General features: G+C 44.4%; 1 protein-coding gene across 9 annotated transcripts in view; it reads right to left on the bottom strand.

Moving 5' to 3' along the window:
• The window catches only part of POGZ (pogo transposable element derived with ZNF domain), a 235,423-nt gene that overhangs the window by 15,887 nt on the left and 192,029 nt on the right, over positions 1 to 27,507 (bottom strand). For 6 of the 9 annotated variants that reach the window (XM_069218333.1, XM_069218336.1, XM_069218335.1 and 3 more), the window contains 4 exons: positions 22,689 to 22,829; positions 17,710 to 17,769; positions 16,332 to 16,444; positions 4,259 to 4,420 (listed from right to left, as the gene is read on the bottom strand). In XM_069218333.1, coding sequence (XP_069074434.1) covers positions 4,259 to 4,420; positions 16,332 to 16,444; positions 17,710 to 17,769; positions 22,689 to 22,829 — 476 coding nt within the window. The remainder of the gene's footprint in view (positions 1 to 4,258; positions 4,421 to 16,331; positions 16,445 to 17,709; positions 17,770 to 22,688; positions 22,830 to 27,507) is intronic. The other 3 variants (XM_069218337.1, XM_069218339.1, XM_069218341.1) reach the window with 2 other exon arrangements.

Here is a 27,507-nt window from a genome sequence, read left to right as displayed (position 1 = left end):
AATACTGCCTGATGTGTAGGGACTGGTGTCTGGCATTCCAGATACCTTGAACTGTCAAGTCTTGGAGGTGCGCACCCCAACCCATTTGTGATGCGACTAGTCCATGTGATGTGAGGCACAGGTCTAGAGAAGCCTGCCCCTTCAGCAGGTTGTTAATGTTCCGCCACTGCAGAGACCGGTGAGTCTGGCGGTCTAACAACACTAGATCCTCATGAGACGATGGCAAGACAGACACTGCTGTAGTGGACGCATATGTAGTCCGGCATGGGGGAACTATAGCAATACATGAAGCCATCATCCCCAACAGAAGCATAATGGATGTGACTGAGTAATACTGTTTTTCTTGAAACACAGGGAGAAGTGTCTGAAAACTCTGGATGCGGGCTGAATTGTGGTATGCCAACTGTAACACTGCGGTCAAAATTGACCCGAAGTAAGGTTGAACTTGTAGTGGCTGGAGATAAGATTTGGGAATGCTAAGAGTGAATCCCAACTTGTGAAGATCCACTGCCATCTGAGTGTGCAGTTGGCACTGGAATAATGTACTTGGGGCTATCAGGAGCCAGTCGTCCAGGTAAGGAATGACATGGACGTACTGTCTTCGCAGGTGTGCTGCAACTACTGCTAGACATTTTGTGAACACCCTGGGAGCAGTAGTGTCCCCAAAAGGGAAGATTTTGAATTGATAATGTTTGCCAGCAATGAAATATCTTAAATATTTTAGGTGTGCAGGGTGAATTGGTATGTGAAAGTAGGTGTCTCTTAGATATAGAGCTATCATAAAGTCGCCTTGTTCAAGAAGTGGAAAGACATCCTGAAGAGTGACCATATAAAAGTATTCTGAGAGGATGTACTTGTTTAGAGGTCGAAGGTCTAGTACTGGTCCGGGGAACGGGTCTTATTTTGGGAATCAGGAAGTATAGGGAGTATACTCGTGATACCTACTGTTGTGACGGAACAGGTTCTATGGCCCCCTTGAGACGGAGCTCTTGGACCTCTTTGCCTCTAGAAAAAAGAGTTTCCTCTTTGGAAGCATAGGAAAGGATGGTGTGGCTATAATCCAATCTGGGCCTTGCTGGATCCGGAGTTTGCTCTGTCTAGCATCCCTTTTTTCTACAATCAGTTTAACCGGAGAAGGGCTGGTGGAGGGCTTGCCTGAATCTCTGGCTTCCACAGGTGTCGGCTCAGAAGGTTTTAATGCTGAGAGCTCGAGCTTCAGAAGCTTGGTCGTGCTAAGGTTGAAGACGGCGGCTGTCGGACTGGTCCAGAGGTTTGGATCGATACTGAAACAACCTCTTGGTCCGAGGCTGTTGAGGTCGAAACCCATGTTGTGGCTTTAGCTTTTGCACCTATTTTTGGTGCTGGGCCAGAAGGCAGGGTGACCAAAACAGTTTTTGGGACAGACTATGGCCTGATGGCAGTGATGAACCAGCGATCTCTATGATAGGTTATAGGGCCTTTTTGGAGGGTTTTTGTGGGACAGCAGAGGCCACAGTACTCATGTGCTGGGGCAAAGTAAAGTTCTAGGCTCTCAATGTCGAACTCCACATCAAACTCAGAGCTGTCTGGATCAAAAAGGATTACTCCTCCTGTACCGTCGGCTACTCCTGAGCGAGCTTTTCTCTGAAGATGTCTGGGGTGTCACCTGGCGTCTTCTGGGCAGGTCGATGCCGAAGGGTCGTTTCTGATCAAAAAGACTTAAAGGCGTGGCAGTCTGCCTCGCAATGGTCTAGAGAGACAGAGGTTGCACACGAGGTGTTGATCAGTGTGCAGGAACTTGGTGTTGCACCAAGCACAGAAGCAAAATGAAGTTTGTTCTATCAGGGAATCATTCCTGTCAATTCCAGAGCTACGTGGAAGGTAGCCCCAAAACAGACAGCTGGCACCCCAAAGGGTGGTCAGTCGGAGCCAGAACCGATGTAAATGACAAGAGTGCTGAGATAGGAGAAGCGCGAGATGGGCTCCCCTACGTGCACATGTCTGGGGAGGCACCAGCAGTCATGTACGTTTTTTTTTTCAATAATGGTATTAGAAACCAGTAGCTCAAGAATCAGCTTTTAAAAGGAGAGACTGCCTAAATTACCTATGCTTATTTCAAATGTCAAGTTATTCTCGTGATGTCTGAGAACAGAATCTTGATACTTTGTCCCCTTGTTGATACTGGTTTCTGGGAGAAGGAGGTCTAAGGTTATACTTGTTTGGACAGTTCAAGGTGGTATTATGGATTCTTTCCACACTGGGCCACAGTTGCCACAAGACAGCCAACAACATAACAACGGAAGTTTCAGACACAAAAGCCATTAAAGAGAAGGAAAAGGGATTATCTGCCCACACAAACTGTAAGACTGGTTTTGAAGAGAGGTTGAGTGCACAGGCATATGCAGGGATGTCTTGCACTCCATGTACAAAGGCAGGCCACGATATTGTGAAATCATGCACAACTTTCAAACCAATACAATCATTTACTCGGTCATAGAAGAACACACAATCCAACACACATGTCCCGCCCTACAAGAAGACAGACAAAGGTGCACCTTTATGGGTGACAGGGAGAGCCTGCAAGGAATGTAGGTAAAATGACTATACCCCTGACCAGAATGATGGCCACAACTGCATATCACCTTGGAGCCTGAGATGAAGAGGAAGTAGCCTACATATTTAGTTTCAGAGTTCCCTTTCACTTCTGCTGATAAAAAGCGCAGATAAAATATGAGCGCTTCAAGCAGACTATCTCATTGTTTATTTTACTGAGGAATAAACATCAAACAAGCCAAAATCACAAAGAAAAAGGACGGTACAGCTTTTCCAAGTCAGACAGAGGTCTTCATCCCACCACAAGTCAGTAGTACCATCAGAATGTATGTAACATTTCCAATGTATGACTTTGATAGTGTAAGAGGACCTCCTTCATAACCATTTCTCTGGAGTAATGTGCCTAAACATCATTAGAGACTTGTATCTAAGTTATTGGTAGGCAAAGGGATATTAAAAAGAGCCTTGTGTAGAGTCTGAACACTATTAAGGTATCCGAATGTAACAAACTGTTGTTATGGCATGCCTTGCTTTCAATGTATTACAATACAAAGATTGTCTCAAAAATAACGTTGCTTTTTAAATTCATAAGGGAGGGAAGAGGGCAAAATAGCTGTCCTTGCCACAAGTAGCTATGCTGGTAATTAGTTTGACAAATGGAGGAAGCACTTTAGTAGTGAGAAGATCCTCCTTATGTAGGACTTCCTGGGTTTGAAAAACTGCAAGCCACCCCCCTTGCACAGTTATTAGAGATTACATGTGGGTTTTGATATGTTTAGAAACTTGTTTTCAAGAGACAGATTCTGGATATCACACCATTAGTACAGTGCTTTCTCTCATGTTTTGCATTATTTATTTTCTTCTCTGCTGCAATCATTCTGCCTCAATTGTTTGGTTCCTGCCATACCAATCTCTCATACTTTCTACTTTTCCTGAAAGCCATGTGTCAAAGACCATGACAAGGTTCTTATACAATAACTTATGTCATATCTAGGTTACATTCCTTTGAATGTTCTAAACCATACAGAGGGACTTCATTGCTCATTCAAATTGTTAAATGTGCTCATCTTTACTAGTATGTACTTTAATGATTGCACCATTTCAGGTCCAAAGATAACCTGTACATTTGTATCACCAACATCATTATGCAGACCTTCCATTTGCCTGATATAGTTCTTAGCTCTATTATTTACTGCCTTGCTGCTTAAAGAATTTTCTAGTCCGGTAATTTGATGCAGCGGTTGTCCACGCGAAAATGCTTAGTAGTCATTTTCCCTTGTTTCAGGGACCTTCAAGTGATTGTACCATTATGTTGCATTAACAATGACAGTCATCTTAAACTGCAAGAATTGTTGGAGGTTTTGACCATGACATATTTCAGAGGAAGAGGAACCTTTTTCAGCTTGTTTGTACTGGATGAGGTGAATGAGTAATTAGGTGTTTTTTTTCCTCATGCTCAGCACATTCCCTAGGTTGTCAGTGAAAATGGGAACTTGTGACGACAGTGCTAACCATGCTATAACTACAGTTTTCAAACTTCCAGTTACTCAAGAGGTAACAGTATGCATAGAGCATAAAACCATTAACTCTTTCTCCACCATTTTATGCATGCAGGTCCTTAAACTGGGACTGACCAAACAAGCATGCATTCAGATCTATTCAACTCCTTCCCACATGAAGAAGAGCAACAATTTGACTGCGATTTTATTAAAATTGCATATCTCACCGCTGTTATTGGGTAAGAGAGTGACAAGGGTCTTCTTCACACCACCACTACCCTGGACCTCGCTGTTTGCCACTGATGCAGTCATTATGTAGTGGTTTCCAAATGAACTTTGGGAAACGAGGGGTACCGGGGCAGAAACGGGTTGTGCACTTACAGAAACTGCTGAAACAAAAGGAAATTCAGATAAATGTCAACATAACAAACGCTTCATAAGGTTTATGAGTTTTAAATACCCACTGTTTGCGATAATCACTATTTTGACCACTGTGCTAATTTTAATACTCTCAACTTACAGCTCATAACTTGGTACTTACCTTTCAAATGAAAGGGGGAAGGAGCAGAGGGTTCTAAATAGAAGAGTCCTGCACAGGAAAAGCTCAGTGAATTAAACTGACAGATTTGATTCTCAGAAAAGAATGACTAGCACTAAAGACAGCTCTGTATTGAAAAGAGTGAATCGCAGTGAAATGCACATGAGAAAGGACATCCAATTCAAGGGGTCTAGCCTGGGCAAAATATAGCCATATATCCTAAGCCTCACCAGAACCCCCAAATGCTGCATTTTGGACACCGGAAAAATGCAAGATTTACTGGCAGAAAAAAAAGTCTGCATTCCCTTAGTCCAGCTGTGAGGACAAACATTAACCACTGCAAATTGGTGATTGAACAAGAGCGAATGGGGAATTTGTATTTGGTGTCAGAATAGAAACAACTATGGCTTGGCACAACAAGCATTCTTTTGACATTTATATGGTGGGACTGACTTCCATTTTCCAAGGAGCATGTTCAACTAAGGGGTTTCTGTTAATTAACATTACAAAGAAGGATCACAGTACAAACCAATATCCTTAACTTATTGTAAAGAAATGGCTCCCTGTTGCAGTTACCCCCCACTTTTTGCCTGATACTGATGCTGACTTGACTGAGAAGTGTGCTGGGACCCTGCTAACCAGGCCCCAGCACCAGTGTTCTTTCACCTAAAATGTACCATTGTCTCCACAATTGGCACAACCCTGGCACCCAGGTAAGTCCCTTGTAACTGGTACCCCTGGTACCAAGGGCCCTGATGCCAGGGAAGGTCTCTAAGGGCTGCAGCATGTCTTATGCCACCCTAGGGACCCCTCACTCAGCACAGACACACTGCTTGCCAGCTTGTGTGTGCTGGTGGGGAGAAAATGAATAAGTCGACATGGCACTCCCCTCAGGGTGCCATGCCAACCTCCCACTGCCTGTGGCATAGGTAAGTCACCCCTCTAGTAGGCCTTACAGCCCTAAGGCAGGGTGTACTATACCACAGGTGAGGGCATATGTGCATGAGCACTATGCCCCTACAGTGTCTAAGCAAAACCTTAGACATTGTAAGTGCAGGGTAGCCATAAGAGTATATGGGCTGGGAGTCTGTCAAAAACGAACTCCACAGCTCCATAATGGCTACACTGAATACTGGGAAGTTTAGTATCAAACTTCTCAGAATAATAAACCCACACTGATGCCAGTTTTGGATTTGTTAAAAAATGCACACAGAGAGCATCTTAGAGATGCCCCCTGTATTTTACCCAATTGTTCAGTGCAGGACTGACTGGTCTGTGCCAGCCTGCTGCTGAGAGACGAGTTTCTGACCTCATGCGGTGAGAGCCTTTGTGCCCTCTGAGGACAGAAACAAAGCCTGCTCTGGGTGGAGGTGCTTCACACCTCCCCCCTGCAGGAACTGTAACACCTAGCAGTGAGCTTCAAAGGCTCAAGCTTCGTGTTACAATGCCCCAGGGCACTCCAGCTAGTGGAGATGCCCGCCCCCTGGACACAGCCCCCACTTTTGGCAGCAAGTCCAGGAGAGATAATGAGAAAAACAAGGAGGAGTCACTGGCCAGTCAGGACTGCCCCTAAGGTGTCCTGAGCTGAGGTGACTCTGACTTTTAGAAATCCTCCATCTTGTAGAAGGAGGATTCCCCCAATAGGGATAGGAATGTGACCCCCTCCCCTTGGGAGGAGGCACAAAGAGGGTGTACCCACCCTCAGGGCTAGTAGCCATTGGCTACTAACCCCCCAAACCTAAACACGCCCTTAAATTTAGTATTTAAGGGCTCCCCTGAACCTAAGAATTTAGATTCCTGAAACTACAATAAGAAGAAGACTGCTGAGCTGAAAAACCCCTGCAGAGGAAGAACAGAAGACACCAACTGCTTTGGCCCCAGACTTACCGGCCTGTCTCCTGCCTTCCAAAGAAACCTGCTCCAGCGACGCTTTCCAAGGGACCAGCGACCTCTGAATCCTCCGAGGACTGCCCTGCTTCAAGAAAGACAAGAAACTCCCGAGGACAGCGGCACTGCTCCAAAAGAACTGCAACTTTGTTACAGAGGAGCAGATTTAAAGACCCCTGCAACTCCCCGCAAGAAGCGTGAGACTTGCAACACTGCACCCGGCGACCCCGACTCGACTGGTGGAGAACCAACACCTCAGGGAGGACCCTCCGGCGACTCCGAGTCCGTGAGTAACCAAAGTTGTCCCCCCTGAGCCCCCACAGCGACGCCTGCAGAGGGAATCCCGAGGCTCCCCCTGACCGCGACTGCCTGAACCTAAAGTCCCGACGGCTGGAAAGGACCCTGCACCCGCAGCCCCCAGCACCTGAAGGAACGGAACTTCTGTGCAGGAGTGACCCCCCAGGAGGCCCTCTCCCTTGCCCAGGTGGTGGCTACCCCGAGGAGCCCCCCCTTGCCTGCCTGCACCGCTGAAGAGACCCCTTGGTCTCCCATTGAAATCAATTGGAAACCCGACGTGTGCTGCTGAGGGTGTACTTTTTGTGCTGACTTGTGTCCCCCCCGGTGCCCTACAAAACCCCCCCTGGTCTGCCCTCCGAAGACGCGGGTACTTACCTGCTGGCAGACCGGAACCGGGGCACCCCCTTCTCTCCATTGAAGCCTATGTGTTGTGGGCACCTCTTTGACCTCTGCACCTGACCGGCCCTGAGCTGCTGGTGTGGTAACTTTGGGGTTGCTCTGAACCCCCAACGGTGGGCTACCTTGGACCCAAAACTGAGAGCTGTAAGTGACTTACTTACCTGCTAAAAATAACAATACTTTACCTCCCCCAGGAACTGTGAAAATTGCACGTTTAAAACAGCTTATTGTGTTTTATGTAAAAAGTATATATGCTACTGTGATTATTCAAAGTTCCTAAATTACTTACCTGCAATACCTTTCAAATGAGATATTACATGTAGAATTTGAACCTGTGGTTCTTAAAATAAACTAAGAAAATATATTTTTCTATATAAAATTAGTATTATCTCTTTTTGCCACTATCTTACCTCTAAGGGGAACCCTTGGACTCTGTGCATGCTATTCCTTACTTTGAAATAGCACATACAGAGCCAACTTCCTACACTTATGAATACAATTCTTACTATAAAAGGTTTCCCTCTGATTTATAGATTCACAGCAAACCTTTTGCTGTGCTTATGCGCTGATTGTAGGAGGCTGGCTCAGTTTACGGTGTACACCTATGATGCTGCACCCTATACTGAGTTCAGGCAACACTTAGTGATAGTGAATAGGTGTCGAGAGTCCAGAAGCTCTATAGGGGTAGCTGAGGCGACCAGCTAAAGCTTATCCAGGAGTAATGTAAAGCACTTGCAATACCACAGTAGTCAGACAATAACGTACTCACGAGAAAGAACCATACAACTATTGCAAAAATAAAGGATACTTTATTAGGGCACTAGTACTAAACTGACATTGGAGATATTACATACAATTATACATATAGAATAACCATCTGAAAACCATAGAAATATACATTCCCTGGGGGAGGGCCAAACTATATACTAAAAAAGTGGAATGTGAAAGTGGGACTCCAACCAAAGTAAGTGTTGTGGTTAGCCAGGGGCTGACGACAGTTAGGAAGACCAGAGGTTAAGTACAGCAGGTGACCCCAGCAACCAGGAGCAAGTCAGTTACACCCCCAGCTGTCTCATAGGCTAACACAGAAAGCAGTGGTTGGAGTTTGTAGAATTCAGGACTCTTCCCAGCGGACCACAAGGAAAGCAGCAGGCAAAAGGATGGATGAAGAGTGCCTCTACCCCAGGATACCCAAAAGACAGGAGTACCTACACCAGGGACCCAGATGCAGAGGGGAGAAGGGATTCTCTCAGAAGACTATGGTTGCCTCAGATTGTCCAGCTGCTGTCATGACCCACAGACCAGGCCGGTGGAACCCAGGGATGGATTCCAGATGTGGAGGACCTGCAAAGGAAGGGGACAGAGTCCAGCACCCAAGGAGATGCCCGGGTGGTGCAGGTGGAAATGTCCACCCTCCTGAAGATGAAATTCCTGCAAGTGGGTAGAAGAAGTCCAACTGCAGGATTCAGGACTGAATAAAAAAAAAAACAGGAGTCGCCTACGAGCTGTCCCTCGACGGCTGCCGGATTGGAGGAGGGTCAGTGACTAGTCAGGTCACCAACGAGCACTGGCAAGTGCAAATAGAAGGAGAGAAGTTTGCAAAGTTGTGGGGACTAGCAAGGTCCAGGCGACTCTACCCAGTAGGGTAAGTCATAGCTGGCCCTCAGCACACAGGAAGGCCAACCGAAGTTGATGGACCCCGCACAAGTGACCCATAGGCGCCGGACACAGGGAGCTGATCTTCGGTTTGCAGAGTGTTGGAGGCCGGGGCTTCTTAGAGGCAGAAGATCTCCCAAAGGAAAAGTCAACAAGCCTTGTTAAATGCAACAATCAGGGTGCACAAAGGTGCCAGTCCAGTGGCAGGAGCAAGGACCTACAGTCTCCCAACCTAGATAGAAGACAAGCAGGACTTAGAGGAGGCCACAGACTCACCACCTGTGTTGCAAAGTAGTTGGATGTCCGTGGGACAGCAGACTCCACCAGCTGGTCTACATTGTCTTGAGGTGCCTGCAATTACAGGGGAGTGACTCCTTCCCTCCAAGATAGATTCTTTTGTGCTTTGGGTGCAGAGTCCTTGTGACCCTGGAGGATGCACAGCCTTGGATGCTGCAAAATTCTTGCAGGATCGGGAGAAACAATGTTGCAATCCCACTAGAAGCAGACGTGTTTGGGTTCCAAAGCAGACCTGCAGAGGTTCCAGAGGCCAGGAGCAGAAGATGTCTTGCAGCGAGTTCCTTGGAGAGACTTACTCGAGAAATCTTAGGGCCCACTCACAGGGGAGCCCTTAGGTAACCCTAAAAGGCGGTTGGTCACTCTCTGAAGTGACCCACCTATCAGAGGGGGTCAGCACCCACCTGGCCTAACCAGACAGATGCTCCCAGGGACCTCTGCCCAACTAGTTTCCAAGATGGCAGAATGATGTGGGCCACCTGGCAGAGATATGTGCACCTCCCTAGGGGAGGAGCTCAACAGGGGGGGTGGTCTCTCTCCGCTGTCCTTTGTGCAGTTTCGTGCCAAAACAGTATGCTGGGGTTCCTGAACTGGTGCAAACCGGATTATGCAAGGAGGGTACCAAATGTGCCCTTCAAAGCAGTCTGGTGGCGCACAGAGGCCACCCTACCCCAGCCCTTGAACACTTAATACACAAGGGGAGGTGGTCACACCTCTCCCTTGAAGGAAATCCAGGCTCACCAGTAGGAGGCCCCCTAAGGTTGCACGGGCAGAACTGTGGGATCTTCTGAGGAACCCCCAGAGTACATGGCGTCATGCAACTAACACAGGAATCGGTGTAGTTGCATGATTCCAACTGGTTTGATACCAAACATGCCTAGGTTCGGAGAAGTCATTATGTAGTTGGACCACTTGTGTTGACCAGTGTCCACTACATGCATTAAGATGGCTTCCCCACACTTACAGAGGAAATGGATCCTGGGGTCTGTAGGCGCACCCAGCTTATGGAAGGGTACCCTCACACTTAGGGCTATGCACCCTGCCCTTGGGCTGAAGGGCCTACTAGAGGGGTGACTAATAGTGTCTAAGTGCAGTGACCAGAATATAAGGAAAGCCTTTTATCTGTGGTGAGAGGGTGCTTGCACCATTTCACCTTGGCTGGGTTTGCAGGCATGCAGACACAGTTTACATGGGCTTCCATGGGTGGCACAATACATGCTGCAGCCCATGAGGGACCCCTTGAGTACCAATGCCCTGGGTACCCAAGTATCATATACTAGGGACTTACATAGGTCCACAACTGTATGCCAACTGTGGGTGTAAAATGTTTACCAGCAACCAAATTTAGGGGAGAGAGCACAGACACTGACATCAGGCAAAAAATTAGGGTAACTATGATAGAAAGTTGGCACTTTTCTACAGATGTCATTCTTCTGAGGCTGTCCGCCAAGGTGTTGTTAAGTCCAGGTACATGCTCTGCATGGAGAGTGATGCGCCCTGCTTCATCATCCAATTCCATATTCTCTGCGCTTCTGAAGATAGGGGTAACGATTTGGTACCTCCCTGCTTGTTTATGTAAAACATGCTTGTGGTGTTGTCTGTATGCAATAGGACTGAAGCACTTTTTATTCTCGGCAGGAAGGCTCGAAGATTGAGGAAAATTGCCCAAAATTCTAGGTGACTGATATGCAAAACTTTTTGAGCCATAGTCCACTTTCCTTGAACTTTCAATTCTTTTAAGTGTCCTCCCCATCCTTCCAGAGATGCATCTGTGGTAATAACGTAGTCGGGGACTTGAGGTAGGAATGAGAGGCCTTTGTCTAGATTGTGAGGAATTGTTCACCAGTTTAACGCTGATGTTATTTGAGGTGTATCTTTGATTAGATCCTCAAAAGATCCTGTTACTTGTAACCACTGTTTGTCAAGCTCTTCTTGTACGGGTCTCATCTTCAGCAGAGCGAATGGCAGGAGATCTATAGAGGAGGACATCATCCCCTGAAGCGACTGTACATGTGAACTGGAACACACTTTCTTGTTTTAATTTTCACTGCAAGGTATTGTAGTTTCTGTTATCTGTCTTGCGACAGGTGTGCTTTGTTTCATCTGGTCCGTAGAACTGCTCTCAGGATTAGTATCTGCGTTGTTGGTACAGTGGAGGATTTCAGATGGTTGAGCCCAGGGTGCTGAAAAGCTTTAGGCAGGCTCGGGTGGTTTTCGTTGCCGATCGGCCGATGGCACTTTGATCAACCAATCATCGAGATAATGGAATACCTGATGTCCTGAATTTCTCAGTGCGACAGCCACTGTAGCTAGGCATTTTGTTAAAATACATGGCGCCAACTTGAGATCAAAGGGAAGAACTTTGAATTGGTACCGAGTGTCGGCTACTGTAAATCTGAGGAACGTGCGGTGTTTGGGATGTATGGGGATGTGAAAGTACGCATCTTGCAGATCCAGGGTGATCATATGATTTTCATTGCCCAAGAGTCTGAGAATACCTTAAAGATTAATCGTATGGAAAGATGGTTTCTTCAGGAATGTTCTGTTTCTGTAAATTAGAACGGGTCGCCATTCTCCTGATTTCTTTTTGATTAAGAAAAAATGGGAATAGTAATCCATTCCTCTTTGTGATGGAGGAACTCATCCTATTGCTCCCTTCATCATGATGCGAGCTTCCTGATGAAGTGAAGATAGGGTGGATGCATACCCCTCGACGGAGTTGTTGGTGGGCGCTGGATGAACTCCAGGGTGTGTCTGTCAGCGACAGTTGGAAATATTTGCACCCAGTTTAAGATTGGAATCAGTGGTAGCAGATACTAGATCCTTTCTGTGAGACCCATTTTCTGCAAGGCCCTTGTTTATGCTATGCAGCTGAAGGTGGTTGTCTATATGTTTGCTGCTGGAAATAAGGCCTGTATTGTTGTTGGTAGGGTTGTTGAAATCTTTGATAAGCACCTCGATATGAGAGGCCTCTCCCTCTAGCTCCACTAAAGGGAACTTTCTTGAACTGTAGGGGACCCAACGACCGTACTTTTTCTGTATCCGCTTTTATTGTCTGTAGTGCCTTATTTACGTGCTTTCCAAAAAGTGCTTGTCCATCGAAGGCCATATCTAATATCTTTGTTTAAACTTGTGGCCTGAACGAGGTAAACTTTAACCACCCTTGTCTTTGCACGACTGCTGCTCCTGCTAGTTGATGGAATCTCCTTGATGCTATATGCATAGCACGATTGATTATCTCGGAAGAGCTTCCGTTCTTTTTTCTTCAGGTATTAGTTAGATAAAATCCTCAATTTCAGACTATATTTGTCTGTCGTAACATGCCAGGATGGCTAGAGCATTGGTTGCTCGTACTTTAACTGCAGACATTGTGGTGAATCGTTTTCCTATATTATCTAGACTCCTGCCTTCTTTATTCGGAGGTGCCATGATGGGTGTTGCTGGATTCTTGGAGCAGTGTTGTGCCACTTGAGCAATTACGGAATCCGCCTTCGGGTGACCTAGTAAGCAGGCTGGCGCATCCTCAGGGGCTTTGTATTCTTTTCTATTGTAGCAGGATTTTGCTTTATCTTTATTCCTTCCAGCCATATATAATCTATTATGGGTATAGTTCTTACCAAATTCCTTTGCGGTTCTTTAAAATCTTGCAAGAAGCAGTCTGTTAGTTTTACTGACATAGGGAGGTGGAATCTGTCACTCGCCCTTTCCATGATAGCATGAAATCTGCCAATATTCTCAGGTGGAGATTCTACCGGTTGGAAAGGCGGTGGGGATGGTTTGGTAGAAGGCATCCCTGATGAGAACAAGTGTTTTGGATTTTGCCTTCTTCATGCTCAACACTGGATGAAGAGGGATTATCTCGAGGAGGGGCACCAATGTTAGACACTGGGGTAATTCTTGGTGTGCCAGGAGGGGGAAGGTGCTCCTGAGTCATCGGCTGTTGAGGAGATGGAACAGGCATCTGATCAGCATCTGGTTGGCGAGGTGTATCAGGGTATCTAGTTTGGTAATCTTTCAACATTTTCTGAGGATCTTGCAGTAATGTTAAAGGTACTTTTACCAAATCTTGAGGCACATGATGTTGCTCAAGAAATCTGTAATGCAGTTTAGAAGGGGAGGGTCTATTAGGGAATCTTTGTTCTTGATAACCACCATCGTAATACTGGTCATGGTTATCTTCCTGGTCTAAGTCTTGGCATTTGACTCTTAACTGCGAGGGTCTGTACGCTGGCCCAAATGGACCTTTGTCATCAGAATCATCTATATCTAAAGAATGATGTGGGGGATAAGGCGAAATCTTTCTGGGAGAGGTATGTTCCGGTCAAATTATCTTTTTTGATATTTTGGTAATCATCTACGGTGTCATTGACAAGGCATTACGAATTGTCAACGGTGGCAGCTTTGTTACTGAGTCCGCCGTTAACTATGCTGTCGGTGCCGTTGAGGGTGGGATTGTCGACGGTAAGGATATCAATGGTATGGTCGTGGACGGTAGGACTGTCGACGATAGTGTCGTCGATGGTGATGTGGACGACGGTGGAGTCCTCTTCCTTGATGGGACCAGCGGCAATGTTTGCGGTGTAGGAGGTGCCTTCGCCGATGAGGTAGTCGTCAACAGGATAGGCGTCAGAGCAAGGTGTCCTTGTGGTTGTCATTGATGCCATAGTAGATGTTACTATGGTACTCGTACTCAAAGTTTTCACCATCAACGGTTCTGAAGATGGTTTTGAAGAGGTGGCAGATTTTCTGGGTGGAATAGAAGGATGGGATCTACTGTGACTAGCTTTTCTATTTTTATCAGCAGTGCCCTTGGTAGCCTCATGATGAGACTTTTTAGGGCCTTTTTTGATGTGTCATGTTGTTCCTCAGTGGAACTTTTTGTTTTTGGTGGTTTCTTGTAAGAAACAGTAGAGGAGTCAGAATCCCCTTCAGAGCTGACTGCTATAGAGGCCTTAGATTTCTGTAGCCAGATTAAAAGTCGGTCTTCACGATCCTTAAGTGTCTGATGAAAATGTGTGGCAAATTTTACAATCCTTCACCTTGTGGTAAGGAGGAAGGCAATATATACAATCCTTATGAGGATCATCACTATGTAGTCTTTTTCCACATGTAGGACAGGATCTAAATAATCCTTTTTTTTTAGGTGTTTCGCAATATACAATCTGAATCAGCAGGTAAAATACCTGAATTTTGAAGAAAACTGAGCAGAGCTCATGAAGACTCCCTCTCACACTATATGCAGTAGTAAATCTAGGGGATTCTACTTCTCATGGGAGTGTTCTGAAGGGTGCTGTTGGACATAGATAGGTTATCAAAGACACTGTTCTTTGCCATTGAGGATCTATGGTAATGATGTGGACTGCTAAGTTAAAGTGCTGTGGGAGTCCCACATCAACGACGGAGATGATTCAAGTATGTGACTTTATGAAAGATCTAATACTGGTAAATGTGAAACTAGAGAGATTCATGGTGCAAAAGTCAATAAACAATATTCTTCAATAACCTTATTAGAAAAGACTCAGATATTTTATTAACCTGCCAACGACAGTATTTAACTCCTATTGGGGTGCAATAGCCCATGCTAGCAGAAATGCTTTGAAATTACCTCTTAGAAACTCTTTAATTATCCTTGTTGACAAAAGAGACAAAGTGTAGGGTGATCTCCAAAACCTTGAGATAGGTGAACTTTGACAACAGGGAATAATGCAAACACCCCTTATGCTTTGTTTCCGGTTAAATACCTCTATTACAATTTCAGGTGAAAAAATAGTACTGCATAAACCATATATGCAGATCGGTTGAGTGTAGGAGGCTATTTATTATCATTGTTGCTGGAGGGGAAGGACATTCACATGCACTTCGGGCATCAGCTTTCATGAATTATGGGCACTCCCCATATTTAACAATGGTAATAAATACCATACAATATATTAAACTCTGTACATCTTTCTGTGTTACATGCTCTGCATAACCCTGCGATCTACTGTTGGGCCTGGATGTTTGCAACTTGTTTTTCTTCAAAGACATTCACATGCTAGGACTACTCTCACTGTCCAGAATGAATTAGCACACGCGTTTCACCTCAGATTGATTTCCACCCAGCAGGTGAATGGTTGAAGTGTAGTGTAGACTCAAAGACCGTGTCCTGCGCATAATAAAATGAGAAAACTAAAGGACATTGAAAATGTGTGATTATAGCTAGCTTCCATCGAAGAGTGTGGGTGCAAGTGAATATACAGCAGTACACGCTAAGAGCAGTTGGCTTGAGGCTAAGTAACATTTTCCGTTTGTAGTATTTGTGGCTGTGGATACACATGCTCTGATAAAGTGGTAGCTAGCTAGCAAATGATGTAAAAGTCTGAAAAAAGTGTTCTTTATACAGCCTGGCCACCTAGAGCTTCCTGACGTATGAATATATCTACACAGCAGTGCTTAGTAAAAGTGTGTGGTATTGACTAAGCAAAAGCCTTACAGACATCCATGAGAGGCATATCACCCAAAAGACTAATGCGGCTTCCATTTTAGGTATAGAATGTGCTTTTGGATGCATGCTGAGCGTGTACTTGCCTTTAGCATCGCAGGTTTGAAAACATTTAATGATCCAACTATCACTGCCAACTTTGGAAATACCATATCCCTTGTGGTGTTTTAACTCTCCAAATGGTTTAGTTCCGTCGACATAGAAAATCAAGTCAACGATATACCAGGCACCATTTTTGGTATAACAGGAATATTTTGAGATGGCAGAAGCTTTTTCCTTGTACTATCCATCAGGGGGAAGGTGATTCAATAAGTACTGGGAAGTATTTATAGGGGAAAAAATATGACAAATACACCACCTGTGCCTTGCCGTGCCTATAACTCCATGTTGAGTAGCCCTCCCAACATTGCGGCTTTCATGTCCAAGTATGAAACAAGGGTAATAGCGTGCTGTATTAAGCATTTCTCCCATTCACTGCTAGAAATTATACCCACTGCTAGAAAAGGGTTTCACTGCACAAATCTTACACACTAGATGGGCACCTGTACTATTCTAAAATGGTGCAAAAGTCAATCCGGTAAATTCTCTTGTTGCTAATTGAGCACCGATTTACAAAGCGGCAACTGTCCTTTTAGATCATAAAGCTCTAGGTTTCCATGTTTCTTGATAATGAATAATTTTAACAAGTTTATCACGCAAACAAGCATGCTATTCAAATATGACATCATGGAACAGCTCAAACACTTACCTCCAAACACAATGTTACCGAACGTATGCGATGGATTAAACACCAGGTGTTTGGCCATGGCATCTCCAAATGAAGTTACAAAGATACAGGAAGAGCAGGTGATAGTCATGCCACTAAGAAAACAGAAGGCAATGATTACTTTTACATGTGATATAAGGTTAGATAGCTGGCTAATTAATACTTAACTAACTTCAAAGTACATTTTGTGAGTCATCTACTACTACTATGAAGATAAGCATATAATCAAAGCCTACTGGGCTTCTGGTGTAAATGCTGTAAATTTAATTTTGAACTGTGGTTCCCTTGTTCGGTCTTAGAAAAGAATAACAACTCTTAAATTCTGCATTTACAACACCCCAATCTTCTCCCACCCACCCCAAATTTAGGTCTGAAAACTTGGGTAAAGTAAGATTTCAGAATTAAAGTAATAGCAAGCACTGTCAAAGCCAATAGGTCTCACCTTTAAAAAGAAGCACACACGCAGAGAAAAAGTAACAGCCAAGTGTGGCAGAGATGGAGAAGTACACAAATGAGACAGCTGGAAAACATGCACTCTTGTTGAGTGCTTAAACAGATAGTAAAAAGAAGTGTGTGACACAGAAGGGAGCAAATGAGAGGGACATGCAATCAACCAATGGAAAACAACAGCCGGGCTCTAAGCCCTCTGTAAACTAACAACACATCTTGCAACAGACAGTACATGCACTCATTTGTAGGAGAGACCTACAAAGAAGACCTGGTTTTCCCAAGATACTGCAATACCCAAATACATCATTTTCCTATCACCTTCCAGTGACTACAGCCACAGATCTTTAAATTATAAACATTTCTGCTGCAAGTGCTTTTGCCGCCTTGCCAGACCCGTGATGTGCCAACTACATACCAGCAGATACTTAAACTTAACAATGCAATCACAGATGGGGGATAGCTGATAAAAATTATATGTCTAAAGGCAAAGGGGTGACCTCGGTTTAAGGGGGGGACAGTATTAGTTAGGCCTTTAACAAAATAAAAATTGATTGTTTGCTATGGATTTCACAGATTCTGTCCAAAATGAATTCACTGGTCATTTTCTGTTTGAAAAACAAAATATAGTCAATGAAGGGGAAGCCTTCAATAAATGTCAGGTTTTATCAGACGATAAAAGCTATTGACAGAAAACTAGGCTCTTCCCTGCTGTGCTGTAGTTAGAGTGAATATGGTATTCACAGAAAAATAAAATCTGATGATTACATGGAGAGATCCTTATGAATAAGCAGCTCTTATACAGAATACGCTAAAATGTTTATTTTAGTGATCACAATAGTGCTTCACATATTTGACTACATTTAAAGATTTCCTACTGTACTATACGAAACCAATGAAAAGAATGGCTTACCAGTTGCCAGAGTTTTTGAACAATGCCAGGTATTTTGGGCTCTTGCGAGGAACATGATTGCTAAAATGGGAAAAGACAGAAAGGAATCTCAACTTTTTTGTATTACAATAAATTCGAAAGCAAGACTTTCTGTGATAAAAGCAACGGAGTTGTAGCAGAAATAAAGTGAAAGGTAAAGTACTGTTAACATAGGAAAAACTGCATCATTAATAAATAAGTGTACAATTTTTAAGATGTTTGACTATTTACCAACTACATTTATTTAATCAAGCAATTTAGCTGAGTAAAACAGTACCCAGCGAGGTAAAAGTTATGTGCAACAAGTTTTACAAGATGCTAGCTGTTTCACACATATATAACAATGTTTCCAGCTTACACTCACTACGCAGCCAACAGAGATCACAAGCCCTATCTGCTGCAAGGCAAGCAGTCACAGTATTGTGGGGCAATTCGAAAATGTCCACCTTTCATAAGTGGATGTACTAGTTATGGGATATTTGAGGAATGGCTCAGAAATGTAACACACTGCGGTCCCCATTCTGAATTTTCTTTCCACAAAGTTTGGGGAACTCACTTCTCCTCATTAACTTAAAGTGTTAAGGATAATCACTCTAGAATACTCCCAAACTATGTAGCATTGAGATGGAGTGTGATCTTGGGCACAAGTGACCAGAATGAAAGGTAAATTGGTAAATATTGGAATCCCTTGTGTAGGAAGCTAGCTCTTTCCATAACAAAATGATATATATCGTGCAAGGCATACAGGGGTTCCCTTAATAGTGGACAGGGACTTGCTCTATCAATTCTGAGATACTCTTTTGAGGGGTAGTGTGGTTGAGCTGCCTTAGGCTTATTAGAGAAGAGTGTTAGACATCTGCAAATTCACACACAGTCAAATGAAGGAGACACAAGTCAAAAAGGAGATCCACACCAATTTATAAAAATAGCAAGTATCTTTACATATGTTTAGGCACCAGAGTCAATACGTTCAGTTAAGTACGTTTTGCAAGAAAATACTTTCAGGTTTCAAAAGTCGACAGTGCATTTTTCAGAAGCAGCAATGTTATCCTATGGAGAGAAAAACAAGTACCTCATTCAGGTATAGTACGGAAACTTACGGGACCAATCTCCTGGACTTAAAAAAAATTTATGGGCAAGGGGCAGGACCACACAAACAGGTCACAGCGGGTGGCACTGAGGCAGCCAGGAGCAGAGGTGCAGTACGGCATCGGGTGCCCAATATTAGTCAATGGGGATCGGTCGTGTTGAAAAGAGGCTGCAGGTTTGGACTGGGTGTCCAATCAAGGAGAACCAACAGATGGGTTCAAGTCTTGAGATGCTCAGGACGTGGGAACACCTTAGGTTCTCTTCTTCACAGGCCAGGGGTGACCGGTGTAGAGGTATTCTGAGGTGTTGGGTTTTCTTCACCCGGAGCACTCATGGTTGAGGGGCCTGCAGGCAGAGGCTACACGCAGCTGCGGGGAGTTCACAGTGGTTAAGTTCAAGGTGGGCTCTGTCTCTGGAGGGCTAGGGTACCACATTGGCACCATTGGCCCACTTTAACTTGGGCTAGTGCAGTGGTGCTTTCTGGCTTTGGGCTTTTGTGGTTCGGAGTCCTCTTAGGTCTTTTGGGGTGCCTGCAAGATGCAGGGACGCAGCTCTGCTGCTCCACAAGAGTTCCTGGGTCCTTGCTGAAGGAAGGCAGTACTCGCTGGTCTAGAGGCACAGCAGCTTGCAGGACAAGTTAATTTTGACGCAAATTGGCGGGAACAGCATGCAGGCCGGCAGGGATTGGGCCAAGTCAGATGCTTCACCCTCAGTCTTCGTGGCTTGTGTGTCCTTCTTCATAGGTCAGTAGGAATCAGGGGCTACCCTAAATACTGAATTTAGGGGGATTAGGGGCGTGTAGGGTAGTAGCCAATGGGCTACTTACCCCTGGGGTGACTACGCCACCTGTATGAACACTTCCTGTGGGAAGTGGCCATAACCCTAATGGAAGATTTCTGAATGTGGTGTTCACATCAGGCAGCTCACCTTAGGGGTGGGAATGACCTGAAAGGTGAGCACACCTCTCTGAATACTAGATTTTCCACCCAAGGGCGGTGGGCTTCTTTGAAGCCCCATGCCTTGGAAAGCAGATTCACGGGTCATCCTGTTGGGTAGGATGTGTAAACAGCTCTTCCAGAGCAGGCTTTGTTTCTGGCTGTCCGAGAGCAAAGGCCCTCACCCTTGGGGTTCAGAAACACATCAGGTGATGGGAGGCTGGCTAAAACTAGTCAGTCAGCACACGGGTAGATATCAGGTTTTCAGGTGGCACCTCTAAGGTGCCCTCTGGGTGCATGTATTAATAAATCCGTCAGTGGGGGGGGTTTATGAATATGAGATGGTTGATACCAAACATCCCTATTTTTGGTGAAGGCATCATGTAGCTGGGGAACTCTTATTGACCAGTGTCCTTGCACATGTATTTAAAATGGCTTCCCTGTTCACTTACTATGTCTAAGAATCGACAAAGGGCACATTTGCTTATGCATATATGCCCTCACCTGCAATGTACCCTGCTGTATGGCTGTAAGGTCTGCTGTATGCCCACACCACCACAAAAGAGAGTATTTGGGATGGAATTTGTGCCTCTGTGATACCTTCGTGGTTTGCCTGGACTCTGTGCACAATGCACCTCTTTTTAGTCCACTATATAAAAAGCCAGCTTCCTACACAGGCCAGGCGCAGCACACATCTATTTTTTTTAATTTAACTTTTGTTTCATTTTCACTCTCCCAGGTCACCCACTGCACCCCTCTTATTTAAACATAGTTGTCAGCTTCTGACAGATGAGTCACAAGCTCAAGCACACAAAAAGAGGTCTGCTGTTGGAAGCTCAGCACGCGCCCAGGAATTGGCCAGGCCATGGAGCTGCTGTGGGAGCTGGGCTGAGGTAGTTGCTGATAAAGCACTTTGTTTTAGTTTCTTCAAGAGCAGCTCCTTGTGTGCTCTTGCCCAAATATTTTCTTTCACGAAAATGTTTTCCTTCATTATCGCACAAAAAACCTTTCAAATATGTGAGTTTAGAATATAGCGCAGACTAGGTCATATCACTGTTTTACATGACTTTCAGCCATGCTGAACAGCAGCTGTGCTGCTATTCAACATGGCTAAAAGACATTGCCAATAACTCTCAGTTTGCCGTGACCTATTGGCTTTGCCAATGCTTGTTTCTTTCCGCATTGTCTCTGGGTTGTAGGAATTGGTATCTGTGTTGAGAAATTCAAATAACGGATCTGATCCATTTGTAGTCTTCTCCTGCCTTTTAAGGTACTGCTCCATCTTTCACTCCCTTTAACTCGCTAACCACTCACTTTTCAGGACTAGACTCGATTTTCACCTCTTGTTTGTTGGAGTAAGGGCTCTGTTCTTGGTCTCCCTTCCTACTTCGCCTGTACTTCTCACCTAGATACAGTTATTTTTTTCCCTAGCCTTTTCTGCACTTTTTCTCTTGAGGAATCTTCTTTTCCGCTTTGACTTATGTGCTACACTTTACTGTCTTGGACTGTCACTGAATCATGTATTATTTCCAATACTTAAACTTCTTTCCTGCCACATGTCTGCACTTTCCCTGAAACAGTGTTCTTCCATTCTACTGCTCGCCACTTGAATACACAATAATATACATAGTCTTGGTGTAATTTCTGATCCTTCACTTTCATTACCAATGAACATCTTGTTCACAAATATTTCTCCCTCCTTATTGTTCAAGCCAACAAAACTATTCTCACGCTTATACACTCCTACCATGAATACTGCTTTCCTCGCCTCTACTGTTTTGACAACTTATACTGCTGCTCAATTTCAGCCACTTTTAATTACTTGAAACATACGTCTGTTCCAAATACCCTTTATGGCTCAGTTCTCTAAAACTTGTCCATTCTTAGTAGGCTAACTTACAGTCTCTAAAAGAAATTGAGTTTGCACTGTATTGTACCTTCCTTTGCAGCAGCAGTTTGCAGATTATATCCTCACTCTAACAGTCCATCAGGCAAATCTAGTTTTTTCCTACTCTTAAAAAATATCCCCAAATATCCCCAAGATATCCTTTAGTCCATTTTGATCTTCCCTCATGTCCTTGCAAAATCTATTGTTCCCTACTATTCTCTTTCCTATTTCCAAAACAACCCCTGTCTTGATTTTGTTCAGTAAACTTATGTAGTGTAAAGTGCTTTGGTATAAGCCCTGTATAAACATAACACTTTGGTATTCCTTAGCTCTAGGATATTATATATTTATTTTATTCCCAACACTTTTGTCACTTGAGTTTTCCTATTCCGAACACTTTTGTCACTTGGGTTCTCCTACAATCATGCCTGGACATTCCTCATAATGCACAATTGTGGCAAATGTCCACAGAAAATGTTCATGCAAAAGTTTAAGCACATGGCGTTTTGCCCATTCACTTTAGTAAACACAATAGGTAGAAGTGCAGATACGTTTCTTCTGCAGCACTGGCATAGGGAACAGTCCGCTTTGAGAAAGCTGCTATAAGCAGGAGAGCTTTCCACTATACTACCAGATTTTCAGACACCCGCTCAGGCCCCTTCCTGTCATGCAAGGTACCTTGGACTGGGAAGGCTAGCCTGGTCTGACAATGTGTCAATTGTAGTCTAATTTAGGTACAATATATGCACAAATTTATTTGCACAACAGGGAAAACTCCACAATTCGTTTACTAAGTGCCATAGGGGCAAAAGCATGTGTTTAGTCTGGCTCAAGACTAATTCAAACGGACTCTACTGCTATTTAGTCACTAAAAGCTTGCACTCTTTTTCTTCCAAGAAAAACCTTGCATATCTGATATACCAACAAATACTGACAGTTATAAGACATCATTTACAATCTGCCAAAGGCACAGTCTGGGCCTCACACAGACCCAGAATATTTGGATCTCAGAATCTGAAATTCATCAAAGTTTATTGTCTGATACCTACTTGATCATGTGGTTGGCGTAGGCTCTGGAGCAGCAAGTACTGTAGCGGCAGAGCGAACAGTGCACATATGTAGGATAGTGGTTAGTAAAATCAGGAATTTCGAAGCCACACTCCAGGCAGTTCTGTTTTCCAAGGACATTTCTGTAAAGTGAAAAGAAGGGTGTTTTAGACCATCCCAAAGGTGCAGGATTACTGGATTTTAGAGCATTACGGCAGTGCAGTAGACATTTTTCAAGGTTATATCATGCAAGCAAAACACTACATATCTAAATTCACATAAAAAGTACTATGTTTTGGAAGACTGCATTGCAATCAAATAGGTCATTTTGCATGTACAATAAAATGTATGGTTTAGCCCCCAGTACCAGTAGATCTTGCTTGAAAATGGATCTGTGCAAGAGGCAGCGCACACAGAAAAAAAGTTTCACAGAAAAGAAGAAACAGCAAGAAACCGCTGCTTACCTGTAACTCAATCACAAAAAGGTGGCAGTAAGAAAATTGAAAGATCGCTGTTTCCTCTCCAAGGGTCATCATAAATCAAAATATAACAAACCTAACCATTATACAATGTGAGGAAATCTGCTACAAAGAAATTACTTTCTTAGGACGTGGAACCTTGATCCACCATTGGTGGCATGCTTTATCGCAGGGTTCCATCCTCATTCGGAACTGATATTTCACTTCTCCGAATAGGCTACAGTGGCACACACTTGTCATTAAATCATGCAAATATGAGTTCACTGAAACAAAGATAAGTTGATCAAATGGGTGGGATCCAACAAAAACAAACAATTAGCTGAAGGCTAACTCTCAGAAACTGGGTTTTTGTTGCAGTATCGCCCCCCCCCCAAACACAAACACACACTTTTTGCCTGATATTTGATACAACTTTGACTGAACTGCACTGCGTCCCTGCCAACCACGTCCCCAGTGGCAGTGTCCTTTCCCAAAAAACTGTACAATTGTTTCCCCAATTGGCATATCTTTTAGCACCCTCTCTAAGTCCTTAGTAAATGGTACCCGTGGTACCTAGCACCTAATGTGCTAAAGAGGGTCCCTAAGGGCTGCAGCATGAATTGTGCCACCCTACGGGACACCTCGGCAACCACATGACAGGCTGTATGTCTTGGTGCAGACAAAAGTGAAAACATGATATGGCACACAGTCGGTGTGTCATGTCCCCTAACACTGCATGCAATACATGTAAGTCAACTTGACAGCCTTAAGGCAGGGTGCATTGTATTACATGTAAAGACATAACTGCAAGAACGGATATGCCCCTGATATGTCTTTGTCAATTCTCAGACATGGTAAGTGGCCAGGAAAGCCATTTTTAATGCATGTGCTGGACACTGGTCAATACGAGTTCCCCAGCTACATGATGGCTTCACTGAAGATAGGGATGTTTGGTATCAAACATTTCGTATTGGTGAACCCACACAGATGCCAGTGTTGGATTCACCAATACATGCACCCAGAGGGCACCTTAGAGGAACTCCCTGAATCCCTACTAGCCTCTAGTGTGCTTGCTGACTTGTTTCTGCCAGCCTGCCACCCGAGATATGTTCCTGGCCCCACTAAGGTGAGAGCGTTCTGCTTTCAGGGAGCCCCCCAAAAAAAAGCCTGTCTGGGAAGAGGGTGTAACACCCCCTCCTACAGGATGACCTGCCACCTTTGAAATGCGAATTTAGCTCTCCTACCAGGTGCGGAAACAACCCCCCTTTCCAGAGCCCACTTAACACCCAGACAGGCAGGAAGATTAGCTACACAGACTAGTACCATCCCAAAGGTGGGCTACTGTGAGGTGGACACGAAATTTCATCGGTAGCCATCTTTGTGATGACATACCTAAGAATGCTGGGGCAGAGGCATGCTCTCTTCCCACAGGAAGGGGTCATATAGAGGGTGTAGTGACACCAAAGGGTCAGTAGCCCATTGGCTTGTACCCTGTACACCCCTAATTCTCCTAAATTCAGTATTTAGGAGAGCCTGTGGAACCAGAGAAGCAGGTCCAGAGGACCTAAAAAAGAACAGACACAGAAGAGCTGCAAAGCGCAGAATAGGAGAAGAAAGTAGATGATCTGGTACCAACCCCACTGGCCTGTCTGTATCCCTCAAAATCTGCACCAAATTTGACTCGTCCTGCAACTGTGACTTCAGAAAACCAGGAGGACTGCCTCCCGTCAAAGACTCAAGATCTCCTGTCAACAGCGGACCGGTTCTTCAGCAAACTCCAAAAGAATGGACCTTGAAGCCACTGGAACCGCCAAAACGCGACACCTGAAGTCACCACTGCACCTGTTGTCTGCGACCTGAGTTGAAGTGGACCACCAGTGCCAACAAGGTTCCATAGCCCTCCAGAGTCAGTCATGGGTTCACCCCTTCTGGACTCCCTGATGACACCTGCAGCCTCTGCATGCAGCCCCCCTCTACAGGGACTGCTTCAGCAAGGAAAACCCAAACACCTAAGGACACTTCTGCACCCGTCGTCTATGAGCATGAAGAAGAGAACCAAAAGGTGCCTATCTGTGCCAAAGCATCATGAGACCTGAGACCCACTATTGGTTCAGCCCAACTGCCCTCCTGACCAGGACCTGCAGCCTCTTTTGCTGTGACCAATCTTCATTGAAGCAGATTGGGCACCCAATTCTGTTTTGCACTCTGCAACTGGCCACCCTATGCAGCTGGTAGTGTACTGCTAGTGGAGCCTTGGACCTTGCCCGCTACTCACCATAACTCCTGGAGATTAGTCTTGTAAGTCGCTGTACCCTACCTGTATGCTGAACATGGTTTTTCTCCCATAGGATAACATTGGAGAAGAATTCCTATTCAAATACATACTTACCTGAACGATTTTGCTCTGATGCCTGAACATATATAAAGATACTTGCTATTTTTATAAAATGGTGAGGTTCTCCTTTTTGAGTCATGGGTCTCATTTATTGACTAGTGCATGTATATTTGTAGATGTGTGGCACTCTTCTGTGTTAAGCCTAAGGCTGCTCGACCACTCTACCCCTACATAGAACACTTTGGGATTGCATAGCAAACCCTGTGCACTCACTGAGGAACCCCTGGACCCTTTACACGGTATTCACATACCACATAAAGGGCCAGCTTCCTACACTAATCTAGTACACCATTATTCCAGCTGCTTGGGTTAGATTAGAAAGGAAAAAAGAAGACGTTTTAGAAAAGAGTCTGAGAGGTGGTTTGTGGAGTACTTCATCTACAAGGGGGTATACGCTAGAATTTTCTGCAAGCTGCTACTCCTCTTCAAGGAGAACAGTAGTAGTTCCAAGGTCACTGAACCTGTATTAGGAATATGCCATCTCTTGTTTATGATCTTTTTTAAGTTATTCAATAGAGGTGAATAGGTAGTGACACATGCCAATCAATTTTGTCCATAGCGGAGTTAAGTCTCTTAAGAGGGCCTCTGGGTTATCATTACAGGCCCCTCTTCCTATTTAATTTTATGAATATATAGTTTTTTTTTCTAATTTTCAGAAACTAAGTCAGCCTTTTTCCGCAAAAATACTTTCCTACATGATTTCTGTCTTAACCCTAAATTGCTCAAAGTGGAAGATTTTCTCTGAAGGATTAAGGAATTAAACTATCGAAAAAAAGTAACTTACTTTCAGCAGAGGGTTTTTGATTGCTGACTCTAGATAGAATGTGTAAATGCGGTGTAAAAATATTTAACTCGAGGAATGCAAGTTCTTTGTTACTGATATTATGGCTAAACTGCAAGTATGCGTTTTTTTCCCTTAAGCCACAAGATAAATTCCAATGCTGTATCTTACATATCAGACCAAATTATTTAAATATCACCAATGTACCCCCGCCCATACTTATGTTTGTCTTAAAAGGACTGGTGTCTGCACAGATCTTTAAGGTCTCAAAATGATGGACGTGCAAACAGACCTAGCTAGGGGCAATTGAACTCTCGGCTGACATTCTGCTTATTTGACTGTAAATAATCAATTTGAGTTCAAAATATTATTCGTGAGTATCATCCCAGAACAACTCCTCATAAACTGTATTGGTGTCGTGTGTTGTGACAAGTAGGTGGCCTTCAGTAACACAGACTGACTGCTCCTGTGGAATATGTGTGCATAATGGTTCAACATCTAAGTCAATCAAAAAATGTGGATAAAAAGCCGAGTTTTTTTTAATTGAACTCTGCATGTCTTTAATATTCTTGAGGTCTGGATGTGTTGCAGGAACACAGATCTTAGGGACTGGTCATTTGACAGTGGTTCCAGTACAAAACCAATGCCCGATATAAAGGGACACCCAGATGGGCACCATTTGGGTCTGTGGATTTTAGGGCAATGTGTATAAGTGATGTATTTAAGGATTTTGTAGCTACCGGAAGTTTGATGTTTTTTTTTTGGATCCTCTGTAGGAAAGTACACACTTTTTGGCATGGTTACCCCCACTTTTTGCTTTCTATCAGTAGACTGACTGTTTTCAGTGGGATCCTGCTATTCAGGAACACAGCAGTTGTGATCTCTCCCTCTCAATTTGGGTGCTTAGGACTTTGCACACCCCACAATTGGCCTACTGGTGGCCCTATATAAGTCCCTAGTATATGGTTCCCCATGGGCTGCAGTATGTATTGCGCCACCTATGGGAGCCCATGCCACTGCAGCCTGCGTGAAAAGGTGCATGCACCCTTTCACTACAGGTCACTTCACCAGGTCACTGTAAGTCACCCCTATGGTCGGCCCTCCTAGCCCAGAGGGCAGGGTGCAGATCCCTGTGTGTGAGGGCATGAGCAGCGGTGCACCTACGAACTCCAGCTCCATTGCACTGG

This window comes from Pleurodeles waltl, chromosome 12 (genome assembly GCF_031143425.1).
Source record: "Pleurodeles waltl isolate 20211129_DDA chromosome 12, aPleWal1.hap1.20221129, whole genome shotgun sequence".
NCBI classification, from domain to species: domain Eukaryota; kingdom Metazoa; phylum Chordata; class Amphibia; order Caudata; family Salamandridae; genus Pleurodeles; species Pleurodeles waltl.
This window is presented reverse-complemented; position numbering and strand designations above follow the sequence as displayed.